Here is a 24,385-nt window from a genome sequence, read left to right as displayed (position 1 = left end):
ATAGATATTAGCTTTCCGCACGGTCGATCGCGATCGACTGGTCGATCGCGATCGACCGTTTGAGCACCCCTGCATTAGGGCAATGGTGAAATATTTGAAAACTTGTTCAATCCAATCTACATTTAAGTTTGTAAGTGAAAAATTCTTGAACAGGAAGTAATTTATTATATAAATAAACTCACGAAGGATGGGGCACTAGAATTAAAATACTAAAACTCATTAAAATAGCACTATGTCAACTCATTAGTAGACCCGAAAAATTTTTGATAATTATCCTTCAGATAAAAATAATTTTATTTAATTTACTTTCATTTAATTTTTAATTATCTATCCTTACCTCTGTTTTGTTTAAATACATCGAACTCCTTAATAAATACCAGTCTCGAAGATGTCGCGAAAGCGATAAAACCGGTCACTGGATATTCTAAATTTGTATCACTCTTTTATTTATATAAAAAATCACAATCTATATTTATTCGAATTTCAGAAAGTTCGTAATATTTAAATCACTGGATAATGTGCTATGGAGTTATATATATCTACTATCTTGCTGAAAAACGGCGTAGTGGTTCGGCAGGTAATTTGAGTTTACTTTATTTTATACTTTTACAAAAAAAATAAAATTATAAATGATATTTTTAAAATCGATCAATCGCGGACGATAAAACATCCCTATTTTTGTCTATGAATAGTTTATTTGCGGTAAAAATCTATGGTATAAAATGTCAACAGATAAATTGAAATATGTCAAAATAAAGAGTGAGGTTATACACAGCTTTTGTGACTATATTATTACTTATATTCAAACTTAAATGGAAGCAGTTTTGAGCTCGAATGAAAATGCAGGGATCACACCAAAAAGAATTCTATCGACAGAAGGGAAAATCTTGATTGGAATTACCGGTGGAATCGGTATAGGTTTAAGTATATTATGCCTACCGTTTGTAACACCAGCTTTAAGAAAGGTATGTTTGCCCTATGTCCCGGCAACAAATGTCCAAATAGAAAATGTTTTAACGGGGCTGAAGAGCTGTTCCGGAAAATTATTAGATATTGGATCAGGCGACGGCCGGATCGTGGTTGCCGCGGCGAAAAATGGCTTCACAGCTCACGGAGTCGAATTAAACCCATGGCTGGTGCAATATTCTAGAATTAACGCAATGTATAATAAAGTGGGTCCAAGTACATCTTTTTACAGACGAGATTTGTGGAAATTCAACCTAAGTCCTTATAGAAACATTGTTATATTCGGCGTGGAAGAAATGATGAAACAGCTTGAACAAAAGATTGAAAAGGAAGCGCAAGATGGCGCTACAATCATCGCGTGTAGGTTCCCCCTTGCGAGTCTTAAACCAAAGGAAGTTGTGGGGGAAGGAGTTGATACTGTTTGGCGATATGAGTTGAAGAAATGATTAAAACTATCATAATACCATTGATGGTGAGATCAAATGCGCTTCTAGACATTTAACGATACATTTTCAAAATTTGTTTAATTTATTTATTTTAACAATGGCGCCTTGATAAGAAAAAATGTTTCTTACAGTGAGCAGCACAATAATTCCTGGACCTCGGTGTACCCAGTTAAGGCAAAAATGGTCATTTTGAGAAATTTAGAATCTGCCAAAAAAGAATTTAAAGCAATAATAAGATTTCAGTACTAGTCAACGAATCTACTACCCTGAGTAAAAAGTCGCAAAATTGCCCCCCCCCCTCTTCTCCTACTTTCCACCCACTTCACCATAGGGGTGGCGGTGCGCTCTGGTACTTTTTTATTTAGGACTACACCACTGATAGTGAGTGTGTCGATTAATTTCAACGTTGTTTTAAATTCAACAATTTACATCTTGGTTTACATAATGAAAATGCAAGGTAATAATTATCACACATTTTTTGATGAATTATTTCACATAGAGAAATCAAACTTGCGTGCGAACGGCGAGAAGATGCTCCCGCTCTTCACCTCAGGCCCCGATTGCATTCAACTCGCACGCTATCTTTAACTTAATGGACAACTTACTACACGGAGAACTGTCAAATCGATCTTAAAGTAAAGTTGTGTCAAAGTGCTCTACAGTTTATTTGATAATTTAGTGGCGTGTAAAGCATTTTAATGCGCTTATTAGAGTCATTCAAAATATTATATCTCTTACGATTTTGATGATTTTCAAACAATTTCCAGAAAAATCTGGTAAGGGCTACCGCAAGGGTCAGTTTTAAGTCCGATTCTTTTCAATATTTTTGTTTCGATCTTGGAAATATTCTGGGCATTGGATGTAACATTTTGCAGTATGCAGATGATTTAGTTTCATATTCTGCCAGTAAAAAATTCCCCTTTCTCTCTGATACCATGACACTATCTGTTGATATCGAAAATGAATGGTTGAACTCCAATGGTCTCTAATTATCCCCGAAAAAAGCATTCCCCTTTTGCAGCATCAGGGTGGAATGTCTAGTAGCTCTAGTAATTGTGTTATATATATTCGAAGTACTTACTTTGTTGTTATGGAAAAAAAAATATCGGCCCACCCTAATGTGCATGCTTCCACTTTCCATTATGTTGTATCCCAACTCAACACAGGGCTCTTGGCCTCATAGAGTTAGAAATATGTTATTATTTTTTGTAATATATATGTATTTATGTGAATAAATAAAATTACCACTTACCGACTTTTTATGTCTACCGGTTTCGAGACTAGCCTGTCTCTTCGTCAGGACGCTCACTACACCAACATGCCAATACTAAAATACACTATCACCTCTACCGTCACCGTAGTATACATCATCATCATTCCCTTTCCGCACCTAATGGTGCATAGGGCACTGGATTGGTACACCAATCGCAGCGTATCTTGATTAAAAAAAAAATTGTTACATGAGGGTAAGATGATCAATCAAGCTTCAGGTACCAGTCCAGGGACTATGAAATATTCTGGTGTGTAAACACCCTTTCAAATAATCGAACCCGAGACCTCTCGCATGGTAGTCAAACGCGCTGAACATTACACCACGACGCCGACAAATATACATAGTATTTAAAATACTGAACAATAATGGAGATTTACATTTTTGATATGATAGGATCTTATTTAAAAATAAAATTAAAAATAAATTAAAATAAATGTTTAATCTGTTTGATTACATTTCAAAACAATAATAAATTTAAATCTGCCTTAATTCTATACAATTCAGGGCCAGTTGTACCAAAAAATAAGTCAACGTTTTTGACAAAATAGGTGGCTTTTCTTACTTTTATCATGCAACCCATTCTGACAATTTAATAAAAACGTAACAATTATTTAACTCAAACATTTTTTAACGTAGGGTCAGATGGGGAACAGTATAGCAAAAAAGTTTTGTTTCATTTGAGAAAAATCTATATTTATTTGATGAACACTTTTCTCACAGTTAGTTTATTATCCTTGAGGTTGATGTTACTATAAATAATCAAAAGAAAACATTATTGCGAATTACACGAGAGATTTTTTGAAGTCACTTATTTGTTACACTGTACCCCAGATCTGGGAGGCCTCAGGGGGTATTTCAATTTCAAAAAGTTGGATTAGAATAACCGGCAAGTATGTAAAATTTATAAAATGACCTTTTTAAAATTACTATTCACACCGACAAAACCAAATTTGTTAATTAATTGTAATTACTACAAGAATCGTGAATATGTTTTCAAATTAGCTACGTATGAAATGTATGGAAATGACGGATATTGAATTTTCATTGGCTGTAGAAAAAGCAGTGTTGCAATTAATCTTTATTTTGGTAGAATGGAAAATATATATTTTTAAACATTTTGTCATGATTGTAGAACAATGACGCATGTGATTTTCTTCAACTTTACATGACAGCAGTTTATTTTTTACACAACTTGATAAATACAAAAGTATATCATTTGATGCTTCAGTTGGTTACATATATATATATTTTTCAAACCTGGAGAAAAGCCTTTATATAACTTTTTCAACATCAAATACAAAAAAAGTCAATATTGCATTTTTTGCACGTCCGTCATTGTTCTACGATCCTGACGATTTGATGGTTTTAAAGGCTTCAGAATCCCTTTTTTTTGTTTTAATCAAAGTATACTATGAATTGTGATGATGCAGGTAAGAATGAAAAATATGGTAAAGCAGTTTTAACTGAATGCTGTTTTACTTTATGAGAAAACATGAGATCATACTATGGGATACATTGCCAAGAAAAAGGCTAAGAAAAATAAAGGAAATATTATTACTGTTATAGTGTATCCGTGTTACACTATTCCCGCCTGATCCTACCTAACATTTTTTTTGCAACTGCCCTTTAATCAATTGATGAGTAGGTATTCTATACACTTTTAAGATTTCTTTCTAGAATCTTCCGCTTCTCTTTCTTCCCGTATACTTAGTATCCAATCTCGTTTCCTTTCCCTGTTTCCTTCTGCGCTCCTTCTTATCCAGTATCCACTCGCGGGACTTCTTCAGAGGTTTCCGAACTGAATTTTTCCCTCTCTGTTCTCGCGGGGTGTAAGCGACATTGTGCGCCAGTCGATCCTTCAAAGTGTCTGTGCCTGTAAATAAAATAACACCTTACTGAAAAGTTTGCTGCGCAGTAATATGACACAGCAGAATTGGGTTTTAACGCTCACGGAAATAGAGAGATCTCGGATGTAATGAAGAAACATTAGTTGACATTTTAGTTTATGATTTTCTCCATATATTTATTTAATTTTATAACGAGCAACTTTTTGAATACACAGAATAAAACACAGTCAACAGGTCAAAAAACCGTCAACAACGCTAAAACTCTTCACTCTTTTAAAAACATAATTTTCGAGATAAGAACCTAAGTAATAAAATCCAAACGGAGAGTAAGCTTAAAGGACTGATGCTGCGGGTATCGGGATCAGATTACGTTTATGACATAACATAAGTGTCCAAGTACCTAATTGGCATTTTTTTCAACAACATACACACATATGGCTGAAATTGTACGTAAAAAAATCCAGGCCTTGTGAACTCCGTAAGTACCTGCTCGGCACCTCATTACAATTTACAAAACTTTTTTTGTAGTTTATGATATATTTTTCAGAATTTTTAACCTTTCCCTTACTGTCCAAAACATCTGCGCGGTACGGTGCTGTGTAGTCACTACACATGCAAAAAATTAGAGATTTTAAATCGGAAAAACATAATATTCATGGATAGGCAATAGCTTCAATTATTAATAGTTGAAGACAAAAATAGTAATATTTTTTATCTAATTACCTAGTATGATTTTTATTTTTTTTCATTATATGTGGCCATTCGTTATTATGAATTTTTTTTTTGTCCCTTGGATTTCATTACATTGCGGTTCTACTGTATGGTGATTCAAAACAGAGAACAAAATTATAAAATCAATTTTCAATAAAAATAAAAACATTTCTTCAATGTTCACCGTCAATTACTGGATTTGTTTTAGAGGATGTTTTAAGTACGCATAAATTATGGTGAAAAAAACATACCTAGGGCTTTGGGCATTGGCATGGCTCCCCCGGTCATCAGGACCAGGAAGTACTTCTTGGCTTTAGTGGAGTTGGGATAGTCCACCAGCACTCCTCCGTAGAACCCCGCCTTCATGGCTTGCGATGTCACGAGCTCCATCTGCTCAGAGTTCTCGGGATAGAACTGGAACACGGCTCTCGCTGATCGACTCTGCAAACAAGCATAAATCATAATCAACAACACCATAATTTACTTAAATAATAATGATAGTTTATTAATAGACTCGAACTTTCAACTTAAAAAGCAATTCCTTAGTTTCGGAGTAACTTTAAAAACTGTACTAGACTCTAAGCTTTTTTAATAAAATTTAAAAAGTGGTACTTAATAGACTATTATTCGATGAAATCAGCCTTCAAAGATACTGAAGTGAAAAATTCCTGTTATTCTCACCTTGTGTTTACTGCTACCAGTTATTTTTTGTTAGTTTACACACTCTCTATCATAATTAACCTTAGAAATTTTCCACTTCAGTATATTTAAAGGCTGATTTCAGCTAATAATAGCATATTAAGTACTGATTTTTTTTATTATTACAAAAGCTTAGAGTTTAGCGCAGGTTTTAAAGTTACTCAGAAACTAAGGAAATGCATTTTTAGGTTTTTAATTTTAAGTTGAAAGTTCAAGTCTGACTCGCTCGAACTTAAATTCTGTGTTTTAGGTCAAAACTTTTGTAGCTTCCATTAATATTGAGAAACTGTTCAAAATTGCAGAACATACATGGGGGTGATTCAGATACTCCTCAATATGAGGCACCAACATTTTACCTTTGGATGTCATTTCTCCGGCTACCTGTATAATGAATAACCACAAAGATAATGCTTCAAATATAGATTTGAATTCATAACCCTTACTGATTTTGCCAAGATTTATTTTTATAATAATGATACCAATCGACGAATCCGATCGCTAGTTATTTCAAATTTGTGGATCACCTGTCTTTTATTTATATGATGTACCTTTTGGTCCACTTACCAGGGCTGCATAGAGAGTGCTGAAGAATTTGTAGAGCCTCTGTACCGGGTTGTGGCGAGTCTTGTCTGCGTTGCACAGCCACTGGAGAGCGCTCACGGAGACGGCCCCGTCGAATGAGCCGGCGCGAAAGGGCACCCCTTCCCCCATGTCCCCAAGCACGAGGTCACCTTCCATCTCTCGCTCCAGAGCTACGTCTAAAATTAAACATGACGCAAAAAAATAAAAAATGTTTTTTTTTTAAATTTCAAGAGGGAAAACATTTTTGAGAAGAGTTAAAATAATTCATAATTTCATAAGAAGAAAAAAAAAACAAATAGAAGAAATAACATGAAATACTTTCATAATAATCATTTTGTATGATACAATATTAGAAATAACAATTAAATTTTTAAAAATAGCAATTTAAATAAATTAAATAACATTAAAAACTTATGAAAGTAATATAATATAAGTCATACCTATAAAGTAACAAACATGAACCGGTATACAGAATATTAATATCATTAAAATTAATAGAATATATACAGTTGAACTCAGTTATCACGAGAAAGATGCGACTGACTGACTTAACTTATTATAAGCATTACTGGTTATACCAAAGAAATGTTTTTTTTTTTAATCCAATCGCCATTGCATATTGCTTTTCATACTGATAATTAAAAAAATAAAACTTTTAAGGAAAGTTATGATTAATGATCACAAACACTACTTTCTAAACTTAAAATGCAGATAAATAAACATTCTTATTTTTCCACAGATAAGAAGATTTTTTACCCACCTCAAGATTTTTCGCACCACATTCTATTTCACAAATAATTGACACTTTTTCACGAATTGAGAGACACTTCCTCTTGTTAGTAGATATGTTTATAATTCAAGGGTTAGTTTTAAACTGATCTGACATCACCCACTCGTATTGTTTATTTTGCACTGACCATAGAACATTTAAAAAACTGAAAAGCGTTGTAAAAATCCCAAATTTTTTTTTTAAGTTGCCGGCAAAAAAAAACAAATTAGGTACTTTGAAACTTACATAGTGTCATAAACATCATCCGATCCCGATGCCCAGCGGCATCGGTCCTAAGTTAGCCACCCATTTAGATTTTATTACTCAGGTTCTTATTTTTAAATTATGTTTTCAAACTATTTTTGTTTGGTATGTCTGAGAAGTAGCTCATTATCATTCCCTTTCCGCACCAAATGGTGTATAGGGCACTGCATTGGTACACGAATCGCAGCGTATCTTGATAATTTTTGTTGCATGAAGGTAAGGTGATCAGTCTTACGCTTCAGGTACCAGTCCAAGGACTATGAAATATTCCAGTGTGAAAACACCCTTTTTAAATAAATATTTTTAATTTTTTTATTATTTATTTTATTTAGTTCTATGATTAACATAGTCTTATATATATTTACAACACAATATTTACATCTATACTATTTCATATGAACCGCGTCGGGAATTGAACCCGAGACCTCTTACATGGCAGGCAAACGCGCTGACCATTACACCACGAGGCCAACAAATGTATGGAGAAACCCGTAAACTAAAACTATGATAAATGTTTCATCCTTACATCTGAGATCTCACTATTTCTGTCATCGTTAGAATCAAGTTCGACTGTAGTACAAAAATTATTGACTAATTTGTCGTAATTATTTTTGTTAAGTAATCTTGTTCCCTTCACTTGTAAAAAAAAAACACCATAACATATGTTAATACCCAATACATAAATACATCTTTCAAAAAGTAAGTATGCGCTAACTTAACATGGCGCTCGAGATGTCCATGCCCGTCCAGAAGTGGCCGAAGTCCTCCAGCACTCCACCCGAGAGGCCAGAGCCGCAGCCGATGTCCAGAAGGAAGCACGGCGTATCCTCGGGAAGGACTAGCAGCTCGATACAGCGCTCGCACATGCTGCACTGGATCTCCATCATACGAGTACTGAAAATGATCGTCATACAATTAAGATTTATTTTACAATGTTTGAGTATGTCCAAATGCGTCCAGACTGGCTGGATTTCCGGCACCTAAAATAATAATTTGAAACTTGTAATTATATTTCAGTTTCAGTGCTGCAGAGCAGCGTTTATTTGATAATTAAAAAATACATAAAAGAATTTGTTACCCACTAAGTCTAAAGACTTTTCGGTTTTTCTTTTTCTTTAATTTCGGATACATTTTTTTTTTGACTGGTTTGTATTACATGTATTTTATTTATATTTTACAAATTTATTTATAAACAGGCACTATAAAGTATCTAGAAGATATTTCTTCGGTTCTTTTTTTTCATCTGAAGATATTTCATGTTAATTATGGTTTGTGGGAGATCATTGAACAACCTTGGAATAACGCAATTTAATATTTGCTCTCCGAAGTAATTTGTAATTCGGGGAACAAACAGGGAGCCCTTAGTTTTTAATCTAGTGTTGCGAGTGTGGGAAACTCTTTTTTTATATTCCGGATCAACTAAGTGATCTACAATCAATTTGTAGTCACAAAGTTGTTTTACCGGCAGGACATCACAGAATTTAAAATTTACAATATACATATTAAAAAGGGTACAGGAAAGAGCTTGGTAAAAAGTTTGATTGTTTAAAAAAAAATAGTTTATACCTACTTTCGAATGTTTAGTAATCACTGTTAAAATAAAATAGGATAAGATTCATTAGTTAATTATACTTCGATAAAGAAGCTTGTGTAGCTTTAAAACCGGTCGGTAGAAAATATTAAACTAGGTGGTTAAAAACAAAGTTGTTTTCTATTTCTTTTATTACTATGATTTCCATTTAAAACACTATTACAACCTTAAGCATTACCCAAAACTGACCCAGAATTGACCGAACTGTATTACTTTTTTTCTATTTTTTAAACAGTTTTGTACATCATTTGACGTTTCATTGTCAGTGTGGCCTTATATGACGCAAAGCGTACTCGCAAGCAAAAAATAAAAATCCATAAATTAATCACGCTCTAGGGGGCAGAGAAGATTCAGAATAGCACCCCAGCGCGGTAGAGGCTGTTCACGGAGCTGGGACAAGACAATATGTATTATTGTCCTTGTCCTGTCTATTGTATTCTTCTCGTGAGAACCCAGCTTTAATAAGCCATTTTGTTAATTATTTGATACCTTCTATACAAGATCGATATCTAATATATATCCAAACCTATGATTGTTTTATTGTAAAGAATTATTCCAACATAACGCGGGGGTAATTGTCAAATATAATCAAAAGGTACTAATAGAATTCAATCATTAGATACAGCTCAGTCTTCTTAAACGAAATAAACACAAAAAATATATACATTAAAGCTGGCATTTTTGTCAGAAGAATAATTCCTATTAAAAACGCATTTTTTAAACTTACTTCTGCGTGTACTTTCTAGCCTCTTCTTCATTATAAAACTAAAACAAAACAAATTGAATTTATATTATTATTATTGATATAAACTATATTTTTTGTCAGAAATAATTTTGTACGACATATTTGTGTTTATTACCACTTCTGGTGGAGCTTGGTGCTCCGGCCGTTTTGACATATTGGTAGATCAATTATTTTTATGAATAAAAATTGTAAATAATCACATCTGACACGACATGCGGTTGAAAATGAAAATAATTAAAAACATAACCTCAAAAACCCGTGTAAAACATACGGTTTTGACAGTTCTATTTTCTATAATATGAATCTTTGGTTTTCATTTGACGTTCGACCACAAACAATGAAAAAGTCGTTCTGTCGTTTATGGAGTTGGTGTAAATCTAAGAGTAATATTTTTTATTGTAAAAAATAATTATAAAATATTTGACACGAAAGATCACGTCTTCTGATAATAATTGGTCAGGTAGACAGGCAATTCACTTCTTTTCATTTGTTTCTGAAATCTTATATTTCCGCCACAATATTTTCGTTGTTAAGGTTCCCTCAGTTCCCTATGTTTATATATTTTTTAATGGGTTGATTTCAAATAGTCGTAAATAATAAAATAATAACTCCGTTTCATTTTTTGATTCTTATTAACTATAAGTGAGGTAGTTCATTTTTATTAAAATCATTTTTTGTACGTTTTTGAGAAACTTCGCTGTACAAAATTAAACGCTTTAATTTTTTATAATTATAAATTAAACACTGATTTGAGTCTACTGAACACTTTATTTTATTTTCACAAATATAAACATATAAAAATAAAAACTTCGTGACAATTGTTTCAATTGTTTAATTTTTACCGCGCGTAAGAAAAAAAATATATCCAATTTTCCATAGCACTGAATATATTCATTGCGGGGCATCTTATTAAATCTTTTTGTTACAAGGAAATGTATATCTACCAGTCCGGAACAAATTCGTCATGTTGCAGTGTAGAATACCGCATAGAACCATTTTTACCAAGACCCCAAGCATGGTACACAACAAGCTGGACTTGATTTCCACTCGACTTTATTTTTCATGATTTTTACCTTAGCGTATAGCTACCAAGCCGAAAAAATACCCGACAGGGCTCTAATTTTACTGCATCATGTCCAGAACTATATATATTCATCATCCGCCTGGATACAGAAGAAACGATTTATTTGGGTAGGTATTTTAAAATAACTATTATTTTTAAAATGAATAAAAGTATCGTATTTGAAGTAATAAGTTTTAATAATTATTATTTTACATTTATTTCCTCTCATTACCTTTTCTGTTTTCTTTTCTTTCCCTTATAAAAATGTATAAAGAACGTCACGTAACAATTCATAATTTGTATAACGTATGATGAATTAAAAAAAATTACGAAGTACATATTTGAAAAACATTAAAAATTACTAATGTATACGTATTAAGAGTCGATCGTATAATAATATCGTAGTAATATAATTTTATGATAATGCAAAAATTTGTATGTTTGGTGAACTAAAAGATCTTATTTTCTTTTCGGAATATAAAATAAAAGAAACCATTTATTCCCTTTATTAGGGCCTTTAAACAAAACATGAAAACATTGGATATATAATAAAAAAGTAAACATCATGTAAACAACAAAAACAGAAAGGAAAATAAAATATCATAGAATTAAGAATAGTCTCTTAATTCTATGCAAAATATGCACAAACATATAAATAATGCGCATGTACTAGAATAACATAAAATAAATTATGTTCGTAATAACGAATAAATAACTTAACGATTAAAGTTAAAATAAATTCAACGATAATAATTAAATAAAAAGTTGAAATATGGAATACAAATTTGAATAGCGTATCATGTTTCACGATTTTTGCGCACTCTGTTGGTAGAATTTGAACTTTTGACATTTGAATATGATTGGTCAACAGATTCGCTATGGCTGGTCACGAGAACCAATCACGAAACAGTAAATAACGAAGCCAACGGAGGCAGCGTACCTTCGCCGTACCCTTTTTATTAAACGCTTTCAACGTGTCTTATAAATTCATTATGTCTGAAAATCTATAGAATATTGTTCAATTTAATGTCGAGATAGTACATGAAACATCGGTGGCGCAATTTAAGATGAAATATACCGATTTATAGCTTCGTAAAACTATTTCGCGGTTTATCAGTTGCTTGGTTCAGCACGTCGCTGGTGATTGTCATTTGAGATTTTAGCTCGCTGCGGTCGAATTTAGGACCACGTTCCGCGATGGTTCGAGGTGAGTTTTCATATATTACGCATCGTAGTAAACTCGCGCTTTTTTATTATTAATTTAATTGATTCCTTCCATTCGTAAATATTGCCGTTTTCCGTGACGGATGGGTGAATAAAGAGGTTACACCTACTCATTGTTTTCGATTCAATAATGAGGTTCAATTGCATAATACATGGCACGTTTAAAGTTATCCATTGTTAATTTGTCATAATTTTACGATACACGCACTTCTAGTAGTGAGATTCATTATTGCCTTTATTCCCGCCATTTTGTTTTTTTTGTTGTATTGACATTGCGATATTGATGATCAATTTGATAATATTTTTTTTATCAGGTCGAAGAGTTAGAGCCGCTAAGACGGCGGACGAGGGCTGCTACGCTAGCCCCAAACGGAAAGATTCGAGGCTTGAAAACATCGTAAATTTCGCTAATGGAGTGGAGATGGATTCAAAAACGACGAATGGAGACTCACCGAAGGTTCCCTCGCCGCCGGCCACCAGATCAAAAAACAATCCCTTAAATAAAAATGACAAGTGTCCGCAGAATGGAAAAACGATTAAAACCACACAGATAACCAATTATTTCCAAGTGGTAAGTCCGACAAATTGTTTTGAAGAAGCCAGAATCTCGAAAATTCCTAGTTTGAAGCAAGAAAACTTTAACGGTAATTTGTTCAATGGTACCCGAATCGAAGATCGCGATTACTCCGAAGAGAATGGCTTCCACACGTTCGGCATGGATCGCTATATGGGATTTGACGAAATATCCAAAATCATCCACACCGTCAACGACCGAAAAAAGGAGATTCTGAATAACATATTTAAAAAGGAAATTCACGTGATTCCCAAATGCGACGAGGCCCGGGCGTCGGATGAGGACATCAAGACAGAGGAGAGCGTAGAACTGAATATCGGTGCTGTGAAGTTGGAGAACGGGTGCAGCTCGGAGAGCGAGTCGAGTCGGGGGTCCGGAGACAGCGACCAGCAGGACTCGGCGGGATCCGGGACTCCGAATGTTCGCCTCTCTCCCAGAAAGCACGCCTCCACTCTACAGAGATGTGGTAATTAATTTGCTCTTTTTTTTTTCTTACAATTTTTTTATTATAACAGTTATAAAACCATAACCAGAGCCCCGATTACAATGGGAAGTTAATAGAGTTATCTTCGACTGTCTTTAAAGAAAAACCTATATTTGAGTATGAAAATGAGTATATTTGCATGAAATTTTAAAGGTCATAAGCCCTGTAGATGCCTAGACTTCTATATTACCTTATCTTAAATGTTCTTCATCTCTGTTGTAATATGTGAATATAAACAGCTCCCCAGGGAGTTGAATCCAGTCCTTGTCTACAAAAATTTGGACAAACTCAAAATATTGTTTATAATTAAACTAATTTAAAAAAATGTATTCATATTCTGCTTTTCATACAGAAAACTTAATTTCATTTTGTAGATAAAAAGATTAATGTTAACTTCACGTTGTATTCGGGGCCCAGTTATAAATACAGGTAAACGTCATTTTACGCCCGGGTTCCGTTCCGAGAGACACCGGCACACAAAAAAAATCGGCATAAAATGAACACGTATAATGGAAGATATAAGATTAGGTTCCGTGTCAAAATTCTAAGAACAATCTAACATGTTTATTTAAAACATATCCTATTTATTTATTTATTTCTATTTTATTTGGGAAATCAACAGTTCTACATACATATTTTTAGTAAACAAACAGATATAGTGTATAAACTCAGAACTAATAACAGATTTCCACATAGTATACAAAGTTAGTAAAGAAAATATATTACATATCAAATAAATACATACAATTTATACATATAAAAATGTTATATTCATGTACTTAATAATTAAAGATTTTTTAAATATTTATTTTAAGAACATTAAGTTACTGTAAATTGGGCGGGATAAGGACAAAAATGCTTGAAGAGAGGATAAGGAGGGGAGGGGAGATGTACATATTTATTATTATAATGTCTACTAAGTTACATAATACATTTTTAGTGTAAATTTGAAATCTGACAGAGTGATGTTTGTGTAATCTATATTTTTAAATTTTGTATTGTACATTGAAAAAGTCCTACGAAAAAAAGCATATATACAGGACGTTCTTTAAACCCTGTCACATCCGAAACCACAATGATCAGTATGGGCAAGAAGACATATTAGCATATTAAAAAAATATTTAGAACAAAGAAAAGTTTAAAAAAAAAAATATTTAAAAAATACAAATGGTTGCTTACTTCTGCAGGGGAGAAGTGAGGGGAGCGCGGCGCAGTATCAGACTCTTCCCTCCCTCCTCCTTGTTTCTGCCCTGCAGAAGTAAGCAACCATTTGCTTTTTTTGATATTTTATTTTTTAAAATTTTATTCATTCTAAAATATAATTTAATGTGCCAATATGTCTTCTCGCTCATACTGATCACCGTGGTTTCGGATCTGACAGGGTTTAATAAACAACCTGTATATATTTAAATTAATTTAAATGTTTTTAATGAATACAGTTTAAATTCGTTTACAAAATAAATAATAATATCTTGAAATAAATAATTAACTTTTTATAATAAAAATTAGCTCACCAGTTCGTCGGTACTAAATGAAATTCTCACACTTTTTTGAAAAAACATCCAATTTCATTTGCTTTGATTGTTGCTTCCTTTCTTGCAGAATCAAAGCATAAACTACACATATTTTAATATTCTTCTAATTTTAATAATAATAAAAAAAAATATATAATTATACCTTTTTATTTTTCTCAAAAACAAAACGAAAACCAACTCGGAAACAATTTCACACGCACAGTAGGTTGCTCCCATACACGGTAATAGAATAAAACAACGTGTAAAAGTGTGTCTGCTATTATAATCGCGGTGCCTACTGTCGCCTGATGTCCGCCGAACCGGAGAATCCCACGCCGGCACCAACCGGCGTAAATCGAATCGGCGCAAAACGACGTTTACCTGTATATGACCTCTCTTATCTAACAACAACCAAATAACTCTTACAACATATTAAACAATTAAATATAACTGAACTCTTTCAACTATAATCCTTTAAATTTATTCATAAATGATGTAACTGATGTAATTAATTTTGTATCTATGTAAAAAGTATAAAAAAATTAATTGTGTAAAGAAAAAATATATATCACCCTAAACTAAAATTGTAAAATGTCTTCCTCGCCACGGAGTTTTCCCACAGAGGAATACATTGTTGATTCAATAATAAAATGCATTCTTGTGAAATATTAAATAATAATAATGTTTGGATAATTTATATAGCGCCATTTTTGTGAAAATCACCTCAAGGGCGCTGTTAATGTAAATAAATTGTAGACGAAGACCTGAAACATGGACACAATAGGAGAATATCACAACAATATCACATACAACATTCTAAATCGAGACAAGGACAGTTGAGACCATAAACCAGGGATTGAAATTGTACAATAAACTACCAGACAAAACTAAACAAAAGACTCAGACAATCTTCACAAAAGATTAACAATAGAATAGTGGTCAATGTGTGGACAAAAAGTGGAAAAAGAAGACTATTATTTTTTTTGGCATTGTTTTACACATTTTTTTCTTACGGAAACAATGGAAAATTTCAAACAACAGTTTGCTTATTACTTTTAAATCATAAAAAAGTATGTATATGAAATCACTAAAACCGTTTTAAGAATGTATTTGTGACTCGAAAGTACCCAAATTTAACTATCTGGAACACTACCCCCATAATAAATAACAATGGTGCTACTGAACTGACTTTCTAACTGTGTCTTTTGTTAAATACGTAATATATATAAATACGTAATATTAAATTAAATGATAAAACAATTTTTTTTTTTTACAGTTCAAATTAATAAAGGTGTGTCTATTAATTAATAAAGGTGTACTGTTGAGTAAAAAAAAAATTTTTTTTGTACTTATTAGTAGCATAAAAATATTTATAAATTTGTAATTTTTAATTCCTGTGAAAACAGTTCATTGCATTGGCCATGCCCCTAATGCGTATTAATTCGGTTAAATTTTGAACTTTGTTTGTGACAGTTTAAATTTGAATAGAACGTCACAATAGGGAAATATCACGTTTTTTTTTATTACATTTTTAAAGTAACAAAGGTCTATGAAATACTGTCCAGTAAAAAAAAAGTTTTTTTTGTTAATTATTAGTAGCATAAAAAATATTTTAAAATGTGTAAATTTGAATTCCCGCAAAAACGGTCATTCCATTGGCTACACTTAATACATCATGATTCATGTTTATTTGTTCCTGGCCATTGAAATTTGTTTAGAACATTATCACAAATCTTGACGTCACAACTGCCAAAGCCAAACACGTCGCGTTTTTCTTATTAAATTTCTTTTTTACATTTATGTATGAAAACATTTCTTTACAATATCCATATTGATTTTGAAAATACAATTAATTATTCTAAATCAATTTAATATATTTTTATTGGTATTCGTAGTATGTGATATTTCCTTATTGTCAAGGCAAAACATGTCACCTTTTTGTAAAGACATATTTTTTAACAATTATGAAAACATTTCTCTAAAATATCAATATTTTGAAAATACAATGAATTTAAAAATAATCCGTTTCACACGTCTTTATCGGTATTCTGAGTATGTGATATTTTCCTTTACAATCCATAAAAATATTTTTTCTTTGGCTTAGTTTGATACAAGTTAGTCCTTTAAACAAAAATAATAAAAATAAAAAAAAATAACTTTCTCATAGTACTATTGGTATGTATTTTAGCTCCACAATCACATTTAGTTGAACTCAATTTTTCAATGCACCACTCTGGCAAATTATTCCATAAGAGACGGTCGGACAGGAGCATGTTGTAACTCTTCATTATGCATAAATATTAGTGAAAATGTTTTCCCGATAGTAACAAGTGTGATATTTAGGCAAATTTTGTGCCTGTGCAGTGACTGTGAAGGAGAACGTGAAGACTCCGCATCGCATCCGCCTCTGCGAGGGGCCGCAACTGCCCGGGCTCGCACTCAGCAAGACTTGCAGAAGGTGACTAGCTCCCGTTATTACATCCGTTGCAGCAGAGAACATTTCCAAGATAGAATATGGCTTAGGACCTGTCATTGACTCGTTTAAGAGGGCCACTTTTTACACTGTATAACATTCACTATTTTGCCTATGTTTTACTACTATTTTAGTGAAGTGAAAGAATGATGAGAAAATCAACAGGTGGAAGAGTTGACGAAATATAGATGTTCAAACATATGCAAAATGGTGAATACTACACAGTGTGTAAAGTGTCTACTCAAACCAGCCAATGACAGGTCTTAAGACTTTTATATGCCTAGACTTCCATATTTCCTTCTCCATCTCTGTTGCTATTTGCATTATTTAAAAATTAACGTTTTAGTGTGTTAATTAAAAAAAAAATGATAACAAATTAGAGCTTTCAAATATCTAAATTTAGTAAATGGGGTTAAGACTTCCAACCGTCCATGCGCTCAGTAGCTGTAAAATATGTTTTAATCTAACTTCTATTTTCAAATTAGTTTTTTAAAATATCACTTGTACTTTAAAAAATTTGTACTTTACATTTATTTGTTTATAAATTTGTATAAACCACTTAATTTTTTTTTTTTAATTACACTTCTCTTTCTTCTGTCTCTTTCATACAATATTTTATTATATAAATAGCAACGCGTGTAATTATAAGTTAGTTAAATTCCTGACGATGAGGTAGTAACCTCGAAACCGGTCGAAGTGTAATTATAAAAAAAAAAAATTAAGTGGTTTATACAAATTTATAAACAAATAAATGTAAAATGTCATACCACAAAGTGAAAAATGTTTTTGATAACAATAATAAATTTGTACTTTCTCTAATCTACAAACATACAAGCTAAAATCTTCTTCCTTTTACATCTCCAAATATATCTCCTCTAGACTGGCTGTGAAGTCTCCAGACGCCCCTCCCCCTCCCCTCGAGGTGCCCCCCAAGGCGAACGCCGCGAGTGGGGCGCGTACGGCGCGAAACCGCGTGGCGCCCCCCGCCTGTCCCAAGCTCACCGACTACTTCCCGGTGCGCAGAAGCGTCCGCAAGACCAAGAAGGAGGTCCTGGAGGAGAAACGGCGCGATCTCGAGGCCGCCATACTCGAGGAGAGAGAGGAAGGGCTCGAGGTTACCTTACAAGATCTTTTATTATAACTTTAAATGTGTGCGAATGTTAGTGGGAGATTTTGTGTCCCTATAAAAAACAGTGCAATGAAAATATCACAACACAATTTTTCACACCTTTTTTTAAACCATTAACTACTCTCAAATCGGAAGTGAAATTTTAAAATAAATAAGAAAGTTAAAATATGTTTCGATATAAGTGGATCCTATAAGTGTCCACGAATGTGTTAATAACATATTATTATTATTAGTTATAGGCAGCCAGCCTTTGCTGGTGCGCCTATATCTCGTGTTCTGCTTTTTGTCCAAGTTCTTCTTCCTTCAAACAAGCATCCAAACGGTTTTTGAACTAGATGAACAAAATGGAATGGAATTAGACTTGGCAATTTATTCCAGTCTGAAACTACCCTGCTGGAAAGGAAGTTTTTCTTGGGATTGAGGTGGAATTGAGGACGATACAGCTTCCAGTTATGACCATGTAAATTTGTGTTGGGATTTAATTAATACATGTCGTGCAGGGGGCAGTCATAGTAATTATTGAGTATCTTATAAGTTTCTATCAAGTCCCCTCTCTTCCGTCGTTCTTCCAATGATTTTAGTCCTATTGCTTATAATTTACCGTGGTAGAGCATCCTTTTGAGTAATTTGGGGGTTTTTGTAGCACATCTTTGTACTTTTTCCAGTAACTCGATATCTTTAGTGAAGTAGGCACTCCATACTCGATATCTATAATCATGATTTCTGTTTATATTGTCAGGATGTTTGTAAATTTCAATCCATTTCTTTCCTAGTTTTAAACGAGTCTGGCTGCTTAATGTAAGTTTTAATAGTGAGAAAAACTTGCATTGTTAACAGGTGGCGACGTTTGAGGGCAAGGGGCGCGGCGTGGTGGCCGCACGGGCCTTCGAGCGCGGGGAGTTTGTGGTGGAATACTGCGGGGAGCTGGTGGACGTGACAGAGGCCCGCCAGCGCGAAGCTCTGTACGCTCAGGACACGGATAAGGGCTGCTACATGTACTACTTCCGACACAACAATAACCACTACTGGTACCTTACTCCTCATATTACACCGTTATATCCAATAGCAGCATTAAGGCGGCCTCCGTGGTGTAGTGGTCAAGACGCTTGACTCACGCACGGAAGGTTCCGGGTTCGATTCCCGGTGAGAACACAAAAATCAAAATGTGATTTTTCTCAAGCCTGGGTTCTCTGTGATGTAATTCACCACTGTAATTAGTTGTGGTGCAAAAAAAAAAATGTAATAAATAATAAAGTAAGCTGATACGTTTACATCTAATGCACTGTAATTTAAGGGTCAGATATACTTCGCATTATTCTGACAGAAGCAATATTACTGATGATTGAACTGTTCATTCTATTCTGATAGGTAAAAAATATCTAAGGTAATGCAGTGCATGAAATCTCAAATTAAAATTTTTTAAATTCCACGAGAATTATTTCGTAAAAATGCCTTTTCTGTCATGCTCCATGCGCCTGTTATGGATATTTTATTATAATTCCATAAAAAATAAGCTAAATAACACTTTGAATGCGTTGAACCACTCCAAAGTAAGTAAAATTTTTCCGTAATTCAATCAAATCTAGGGAATGTTTCGAAACGCCAGTCTCCTGTCTCCCGAAACTACGTCTCTGCAATTCGCGTTTTTCTACGATTTACATGTAATTTTTGTAATCCCATTGGATTTAGAATTTTTTAGTACATAAAAACCCAGTTTTACATTTTTTTCCCGCAATTAACGTCGAAGAAATTTGCAATCCGCACTGAAAACTGACAGAATCTGAAGTCAGTTTCTATCATTATATCAACTTTTTAATAGAAATTTGTAATTTTAAAGACAGTTTTATGTTTTATTTAAATTATTTATTGACAATTCTTGATGGAATTCCATTGTAATGATGTAATAACTTATATTTCTATATAAGTATGTAATAACTTATATTTCCATATAAGTTATTAATTTAAAAAATACTTGGTATACTTCCACTTATTTATTTTGACCAATTAGCGCTTTCACCCTCTAATGGGCATCACCAGTCTGAAGATGCCCATTAGAGGGTGAAAGCGCTAATTGGTCAAAATAAATAAGTGGAAGTGTACCAAGTATTTTTTTAAAATTAATAACTTATATGGAAATATAAGTTATTACATCATTACAGTTTAATGTGTTTTGCGAACATTTATTGTTGGTATTTTCGTGTTTTTGATAACTAAATAGTCTGAAGTTAATCTTTAATCATTATACTAACTTGTTGGTCGGAAAAAATTGCAATCCCCACTGAAAACTGACAGCACAAGAGTCTGAAGCTAGTCTCTATCATTATACCAACTTGTTGGTAAGTTAAATCAATCAAAATGATTGCCTTATTTCTGATTTTGGTCCAATGCGCGGGCTGTCATTGCACATATTCTTTTCACTTGCCAACCACATATTAGACTTAACATATATATAATAATATTAAACTTAATGTTGACAAAATGTAAAAGAATGCTTTCCCAGTGTTTTTGGTCAGAAGCAGCCTGTGCATTCTCGATCAAATAATTTGCCTCGGCTTTCTAGGAGATAGATGTTTGAGGTACGTGGCGTTTGGTGTACTTATCTAGTACCCTCTGAAGATGTGACGACGACCGATCACTAATGCATATGCCCCCGTTCAGCATCGACGCCACGGCCGAGACGGGCCGCCTGGGCCGCCTGGTGAACCACTCGCGCAGCGGCAACCTGCTGACGCGGGCCGTGTGGCTGCAGGGCCGGCCGCGCCTGGTGCTGCTGGCCGCGCAGCCCATCGCGCGCGGGGAGGAGCTCACGTATGACTACGGGGACCGCTCGCGGGAGGCCCTCCAACACCACCCCTGGCTGGCCCTCTGATCCCCACCAGGTACGTACGTGCATTAACTATAAACTGGAACGGGGTTACGTTCCACACAGTACCGTGCAAAAAAAGAAAGCTGGATAGGTACCCTTGTATTAAAATCAATTCGGGATTTAGAAAATATAATATGGTAACAAAATAAAAGAAAGATTATTCTGTATCACTTTTATTTATAATACAAAATTTTATTTTTAATTTTTATGCAGCGTTTTATGCAAAATTCTACGTTATGTCGGGATTTTTCTAGACTAATATCAATACATTATTATATATTATGTCACATCAATTAACAAAATACATAATAAAAATTTATACATATCAAAGAATATTATGCAGATAAGTTATTTAAAAATACATGGTGTAGCAAACTTTAGATCATGTATTTGAAATTCTAATTGAATTCTTGAACAATTTCATAATTCAATTAAGTAATTAATTTTGACGAGGTCTGGATTTCTCCCCTCTGAAATTTGAAAATGGGAATCAAGTTGAGGTAATTCCACCTCGTATGATATGTTCACAGGTCCCAGGTTTGATTCCTGGCAATTTCAACATTAAGTATTGGGTTGAACTGCAATATTTTGCCTAAAGCATAAGGTTGATTGTCTCACCTTCGCAAAACAATTTTATGTGCAATATTGTAAATAATAATAAAAAAATGTACTGAGCAAGTGGGCTAATTTTTACTTCATAATATCATTTTGCATCTATGTATGGCTTATAAATGTTTGTCGCAGGAGGCAAAATTAGCAGTTCACAATGCAGTCCCGGTCCCGACCCTGATGTATGGGAGCGAAGTATGGACTAGGAAAAACGGGGATGAAAGTTGGCTGAGTGTTGTCAAAATGCGATCTCTCAGGCGAATGTGCGGTAAAACTATGTACGATAGATGCACAAATGTTGAGATCCGTAAATTATGCTAGGCTGAGATAAGCATCATCGACAAAATCAAGAAAGGAGCTCTGCGTTGGTTTGTACATGTAGAGCGAATGGACGGCGAAAGAACGGTTAAAAATACTTACAATGCGATTGTTGATGGATGCAGAAATAGAGGAAGACCGAGAAAGACATGGCATTGAAGATGGGCGTGTTAAAAGTCTTGGCAAAAAAAAATTTGGCTTACGTCGGTGCATAGAATATCTGACGTCCTTCGAACCCTGACTAAAATATATTGTTTATTGCAGAATGAAAACGTCTCAGTGGCGCGTCAGTGGCAGCCCCTGCCGTCGATGTATTTATTACGCCACCTTAATTAGATAATCTTCGCCTCGATTCATCGGGATACAGCACATTCTAGAGAACTGTCAACCGTAACAAACAACCGAAAAAGGTGACAATCCAATTTGTCTTATATGTTATTTATTATTGACGAGACATTCACCGATGTACGAAAAAATTTGCATGTTCTGGGAAATTTTATCTACGGAAGTCTCGTGTCGATTTGGCATTCACTTCACAAGACTTTTTTGATATTGTAAATATTTTGAAATTCTATTTTAATAATTACACAACCAATGTTTTGAGAAAGTACTACTACCATTGATTGAGTATTGCAATTCATATTGACTGTCAGAGTTAATTATTACACTCTTAAGTACAGTGTTTCTTTATAATATTAGTGTTGTAACACCCACCGATGGGAGGAGTAGGTACTCTCCCAAATCTTGTTGTTTAATTCCTTAATGAATTTCAAAAATATTGGGTTGTCACAAAGAATAATCTTCCGACCACATTTTGTTGTTGTTATTACTGCGTGTGTTGGAAAGTTCTGACAGATAACACTCGGTTTATCTGTTTATTATTCAGTACTCGAAAAATAAGGATGCCTCGTAAAGTTCATTATGTTTTTATATAAATTACCCAAGATATGTATTTATTTAATTAAAGATATTAAAAACATATCGATGCTGAAATTTTAAAATGCTGTTCAGAGATAAAGTGTGAATTGATCAAGGAAGTGTTTGTATTATTTTTCCGTAAGACGCACTTTTTTACTCTAAAAATTCAACAAATTGGGGTGCGTCTTATGGTCGGATGCGTCTCACCGTCAAAACATTTTTTTTTTTGTAAAAACTGATAGATAAAATTTGGGGTGCGTCTTATGGTCCGATGCGTCTTATCGTCCGCAAAATATAGTTAATAATTTGATACTTCGTATTAATCTTTTTTGTTGACCTATTACCACTTTCACCCAGGTAAGCAGGCATCTTCAATAATAATTATAAAGATATAACCAAAGCAAATATTTTGATTATTATTTAATTATTTTAATATTTCTTATTTTTGTTAACATGTAAATACCAAATCTAGTGGTTCAATATTTTTACTATGAAAATTGGGAAGTATTTTTATTCATTTATCAATGTCCACAGAGCATTCATATTAATAATTATACACAGTATTAAAATTTTAATAATATTTTTTTGTACCACAACAGGCCAGGGGTGTGTTATACCGTTCAGAGTACCAGCCCAGGAGGCCCAATTATAGTGGAAAATTACAGCGGAAAATACGCAGGCTTGAAAAAAACGCATTTTGTAATTTTTGTTCTCTCATCGGGAAACGAACCCAGATCCATCCGTGCATGAATCAAATGCCACTGGTGATTCATAATACTACACGAGAGTAAATCTGATCAGATTAATCAAGCCCCCAATTTTTTTTTTTCAGAATTCAGTTTGTGATCATAGACGTCCAAAACAGATAAAAATAAAATATAAAAAACAAGAAGCATGATGCTTTTTCTCTCTCTTTATAAATTCGCACTTTGTCCCTTACAGCATTTTAAGTTTCCGCTGACGGTATGTATGTCAACAATGCGCCAAACTTGGCCAAATATACCCATGTCTAAATGGAAGGAAAATACTGCGTATATCCGAATACTTAAGGCGTAATAAAACAAAGACGGCTCTCCACCGTTGGTCCGAAATGAGTTGTTAGATATTGCAAAGCATAGAGAAGAAATACTATTGACAACTGCACAGGTTTTGCACCATAAATGGCAGGGCAGTATCTCATATATTTTTGACTTAATGTATTTCATTTCGCAACAAAAACTCCCTTATGTTTCAGAATAAAAATCAATACCTTGTATTAATTTAAAATAAGTCAATAATTTACCAATTAATCGCAAAAAAAATATACAAAGAGTAACTTCT

At 33.6% G+C, this 24,385-nt stretch overlaps 3 protein-coding genes across 4 annotated transcripts; 2 read left to right on the top strand and 1 right to left on the bottom strand.

Moving 5' to 3' along the window:
* Positions 1–723: 723 nt before the first annotated feature.
* LOC148279497 (ATP synthase subunit C lysine N-methyltransferase) lies at positions 724–1,682 on the top strand. The gene is made up of 2 exons (XM_088229835.1): positions 724–1,438; positions 1,544–1,682. Exon 1 carries the CDS (start codon positions 813–815, stop codon positions 1,410–1,412), a length of 600 nt encoding a protein of 199 aa, XP_088085961.1. The 5' UTR covers positions 724–812; the 3' UTR covers positions 1,413–1,438; positions 1,544–1,682.
* Positions 1,683–3,105: 1,423 nt separating this feature from the next.
* On the bottom strand, positions 3,106–10,198 carry LOC148279496 (18S rRNA (guanine-N(7))-methyltransferase). The gene is made up of 6 exons (XM_088229838.1): positions 10,009–10,198; positions 9,876–9,913; positions 8,273–8,451; positions 6,507–6,700; positions 5,495–5,684; positions 3,106–4,558 (listed from the first exon to the last, which is right to left on the bottom strand). Exons 1-6 carry the CDS (start codon positions 10,045–10,047, stop codon positions 4,359–4,361), a joined length of 840 nt encoding a protein of 279 aa, XP_088085964.1. The 5' UTR covers positions 10,048–10,198; the 3' UTR covers positions 3,106–4,358.
* Positions 10,199–11,859: 1,661 nt separating this feature from the next.
* Positions 11,860–23,044, top strand: Set8 (SET domain containing 8). 2 transcript variants are annotated; one of them, XM_088229841.1, is made up of 7 exons: positions 11,860–12,163; positions 12,495–13,220; positions 17,117–17,210; positions 18,105–18,339; positions 19,192–19,382; positions 21,013–21,233; positions 22,412–23,044. In XM_088229841.1, the coding sequence occupies exons 1-6, from the start codon at positions 12,154–12,156 to the stop codon at positions 21,221–21,223; spliced, it is 1,467 nt and encodes a 488-aa protein (XP_088085967.1). In that variant the 5' UTR covers positions 11,860–12,153; the 3' UTR covers positions 21,224–21,233; positions 22,412–23,044. The 2 variants fall into 2 exon arrangements, with proteins under 2 accessions (XP_088085967.1, XP_088085966.1); XM_088229840.1 differs by having other exon boundaries at positions 11,863–12,163; positions 17,096–17,210; positions 22,412–22,557.
* The last annotated feature ends 1,341 nt before the right edge of the window (positions 23,045–24,385 follow it).

This window comes from Micrasema longulum, unplaced genomic scaffold (assembly GCF_059751315.1).
Source record: "Micrasema longulum isolate JH-2025_06_02 unplaced genomic scaffold, ASM5975131v1 h1tg000717l, whole genome shotgun sequence".
Taxonomy (NCBI): Eukaryota; Metazoa; Arthropoda; class Insecta; order Trichoptera; family Brachycentridae; genus Micrasema; species Micrasema longulum.
This window is presented reverse-complemented; position numbering and strand designations above follow the sequence as displayed.

Bases quoted from the DNA above. Each gene is read 5' to 3' on its own strand.
- LOC148279497 (XM_088229835.1), top strand. From the start codon at position 813: ATGGAAGCAGTTTTGAGCTCGAATGAAAATGCAGGGATCACACCAAAA.
- Set8 (XM_088229840.1), top strand. The intron at 18,340-19,191 runs GTTACCTTACAA...CATTGTTAACAG, and splicing joins AGAGAGAGGAAGGGCTCGAG to GTGGCGACGTTTGAGGGCAA. The intron at 19,383-21,012 runs GTACCTTACTCC...GCCCCCGTTCAG, and splicing joins CACAACAATAACCACTACTG to CATCGACGCCACGGCCGAGA.
- LOC148279496 (XM_088229838.1), bottom strand. From the start codon at position 10,047: ATGTCAAAACGGCCGGAGCACCAAGCTCCACCAGAAGTG. The intron at 9,914-10,008 runs GTAATAAACACA...GTTTTGTTTTAG, and splicing joins ACCAAGCTCCACCAGAAGTG to TTTTATAATGAAGAAGAGGC. The intron at 4,559-5,494 runs GTATGTTTTTTT...TTTTATTTACAG, and splicing joins GCCAATGCCCAAAGCCCTAG to GCACAGACACTTTGAAGGAT.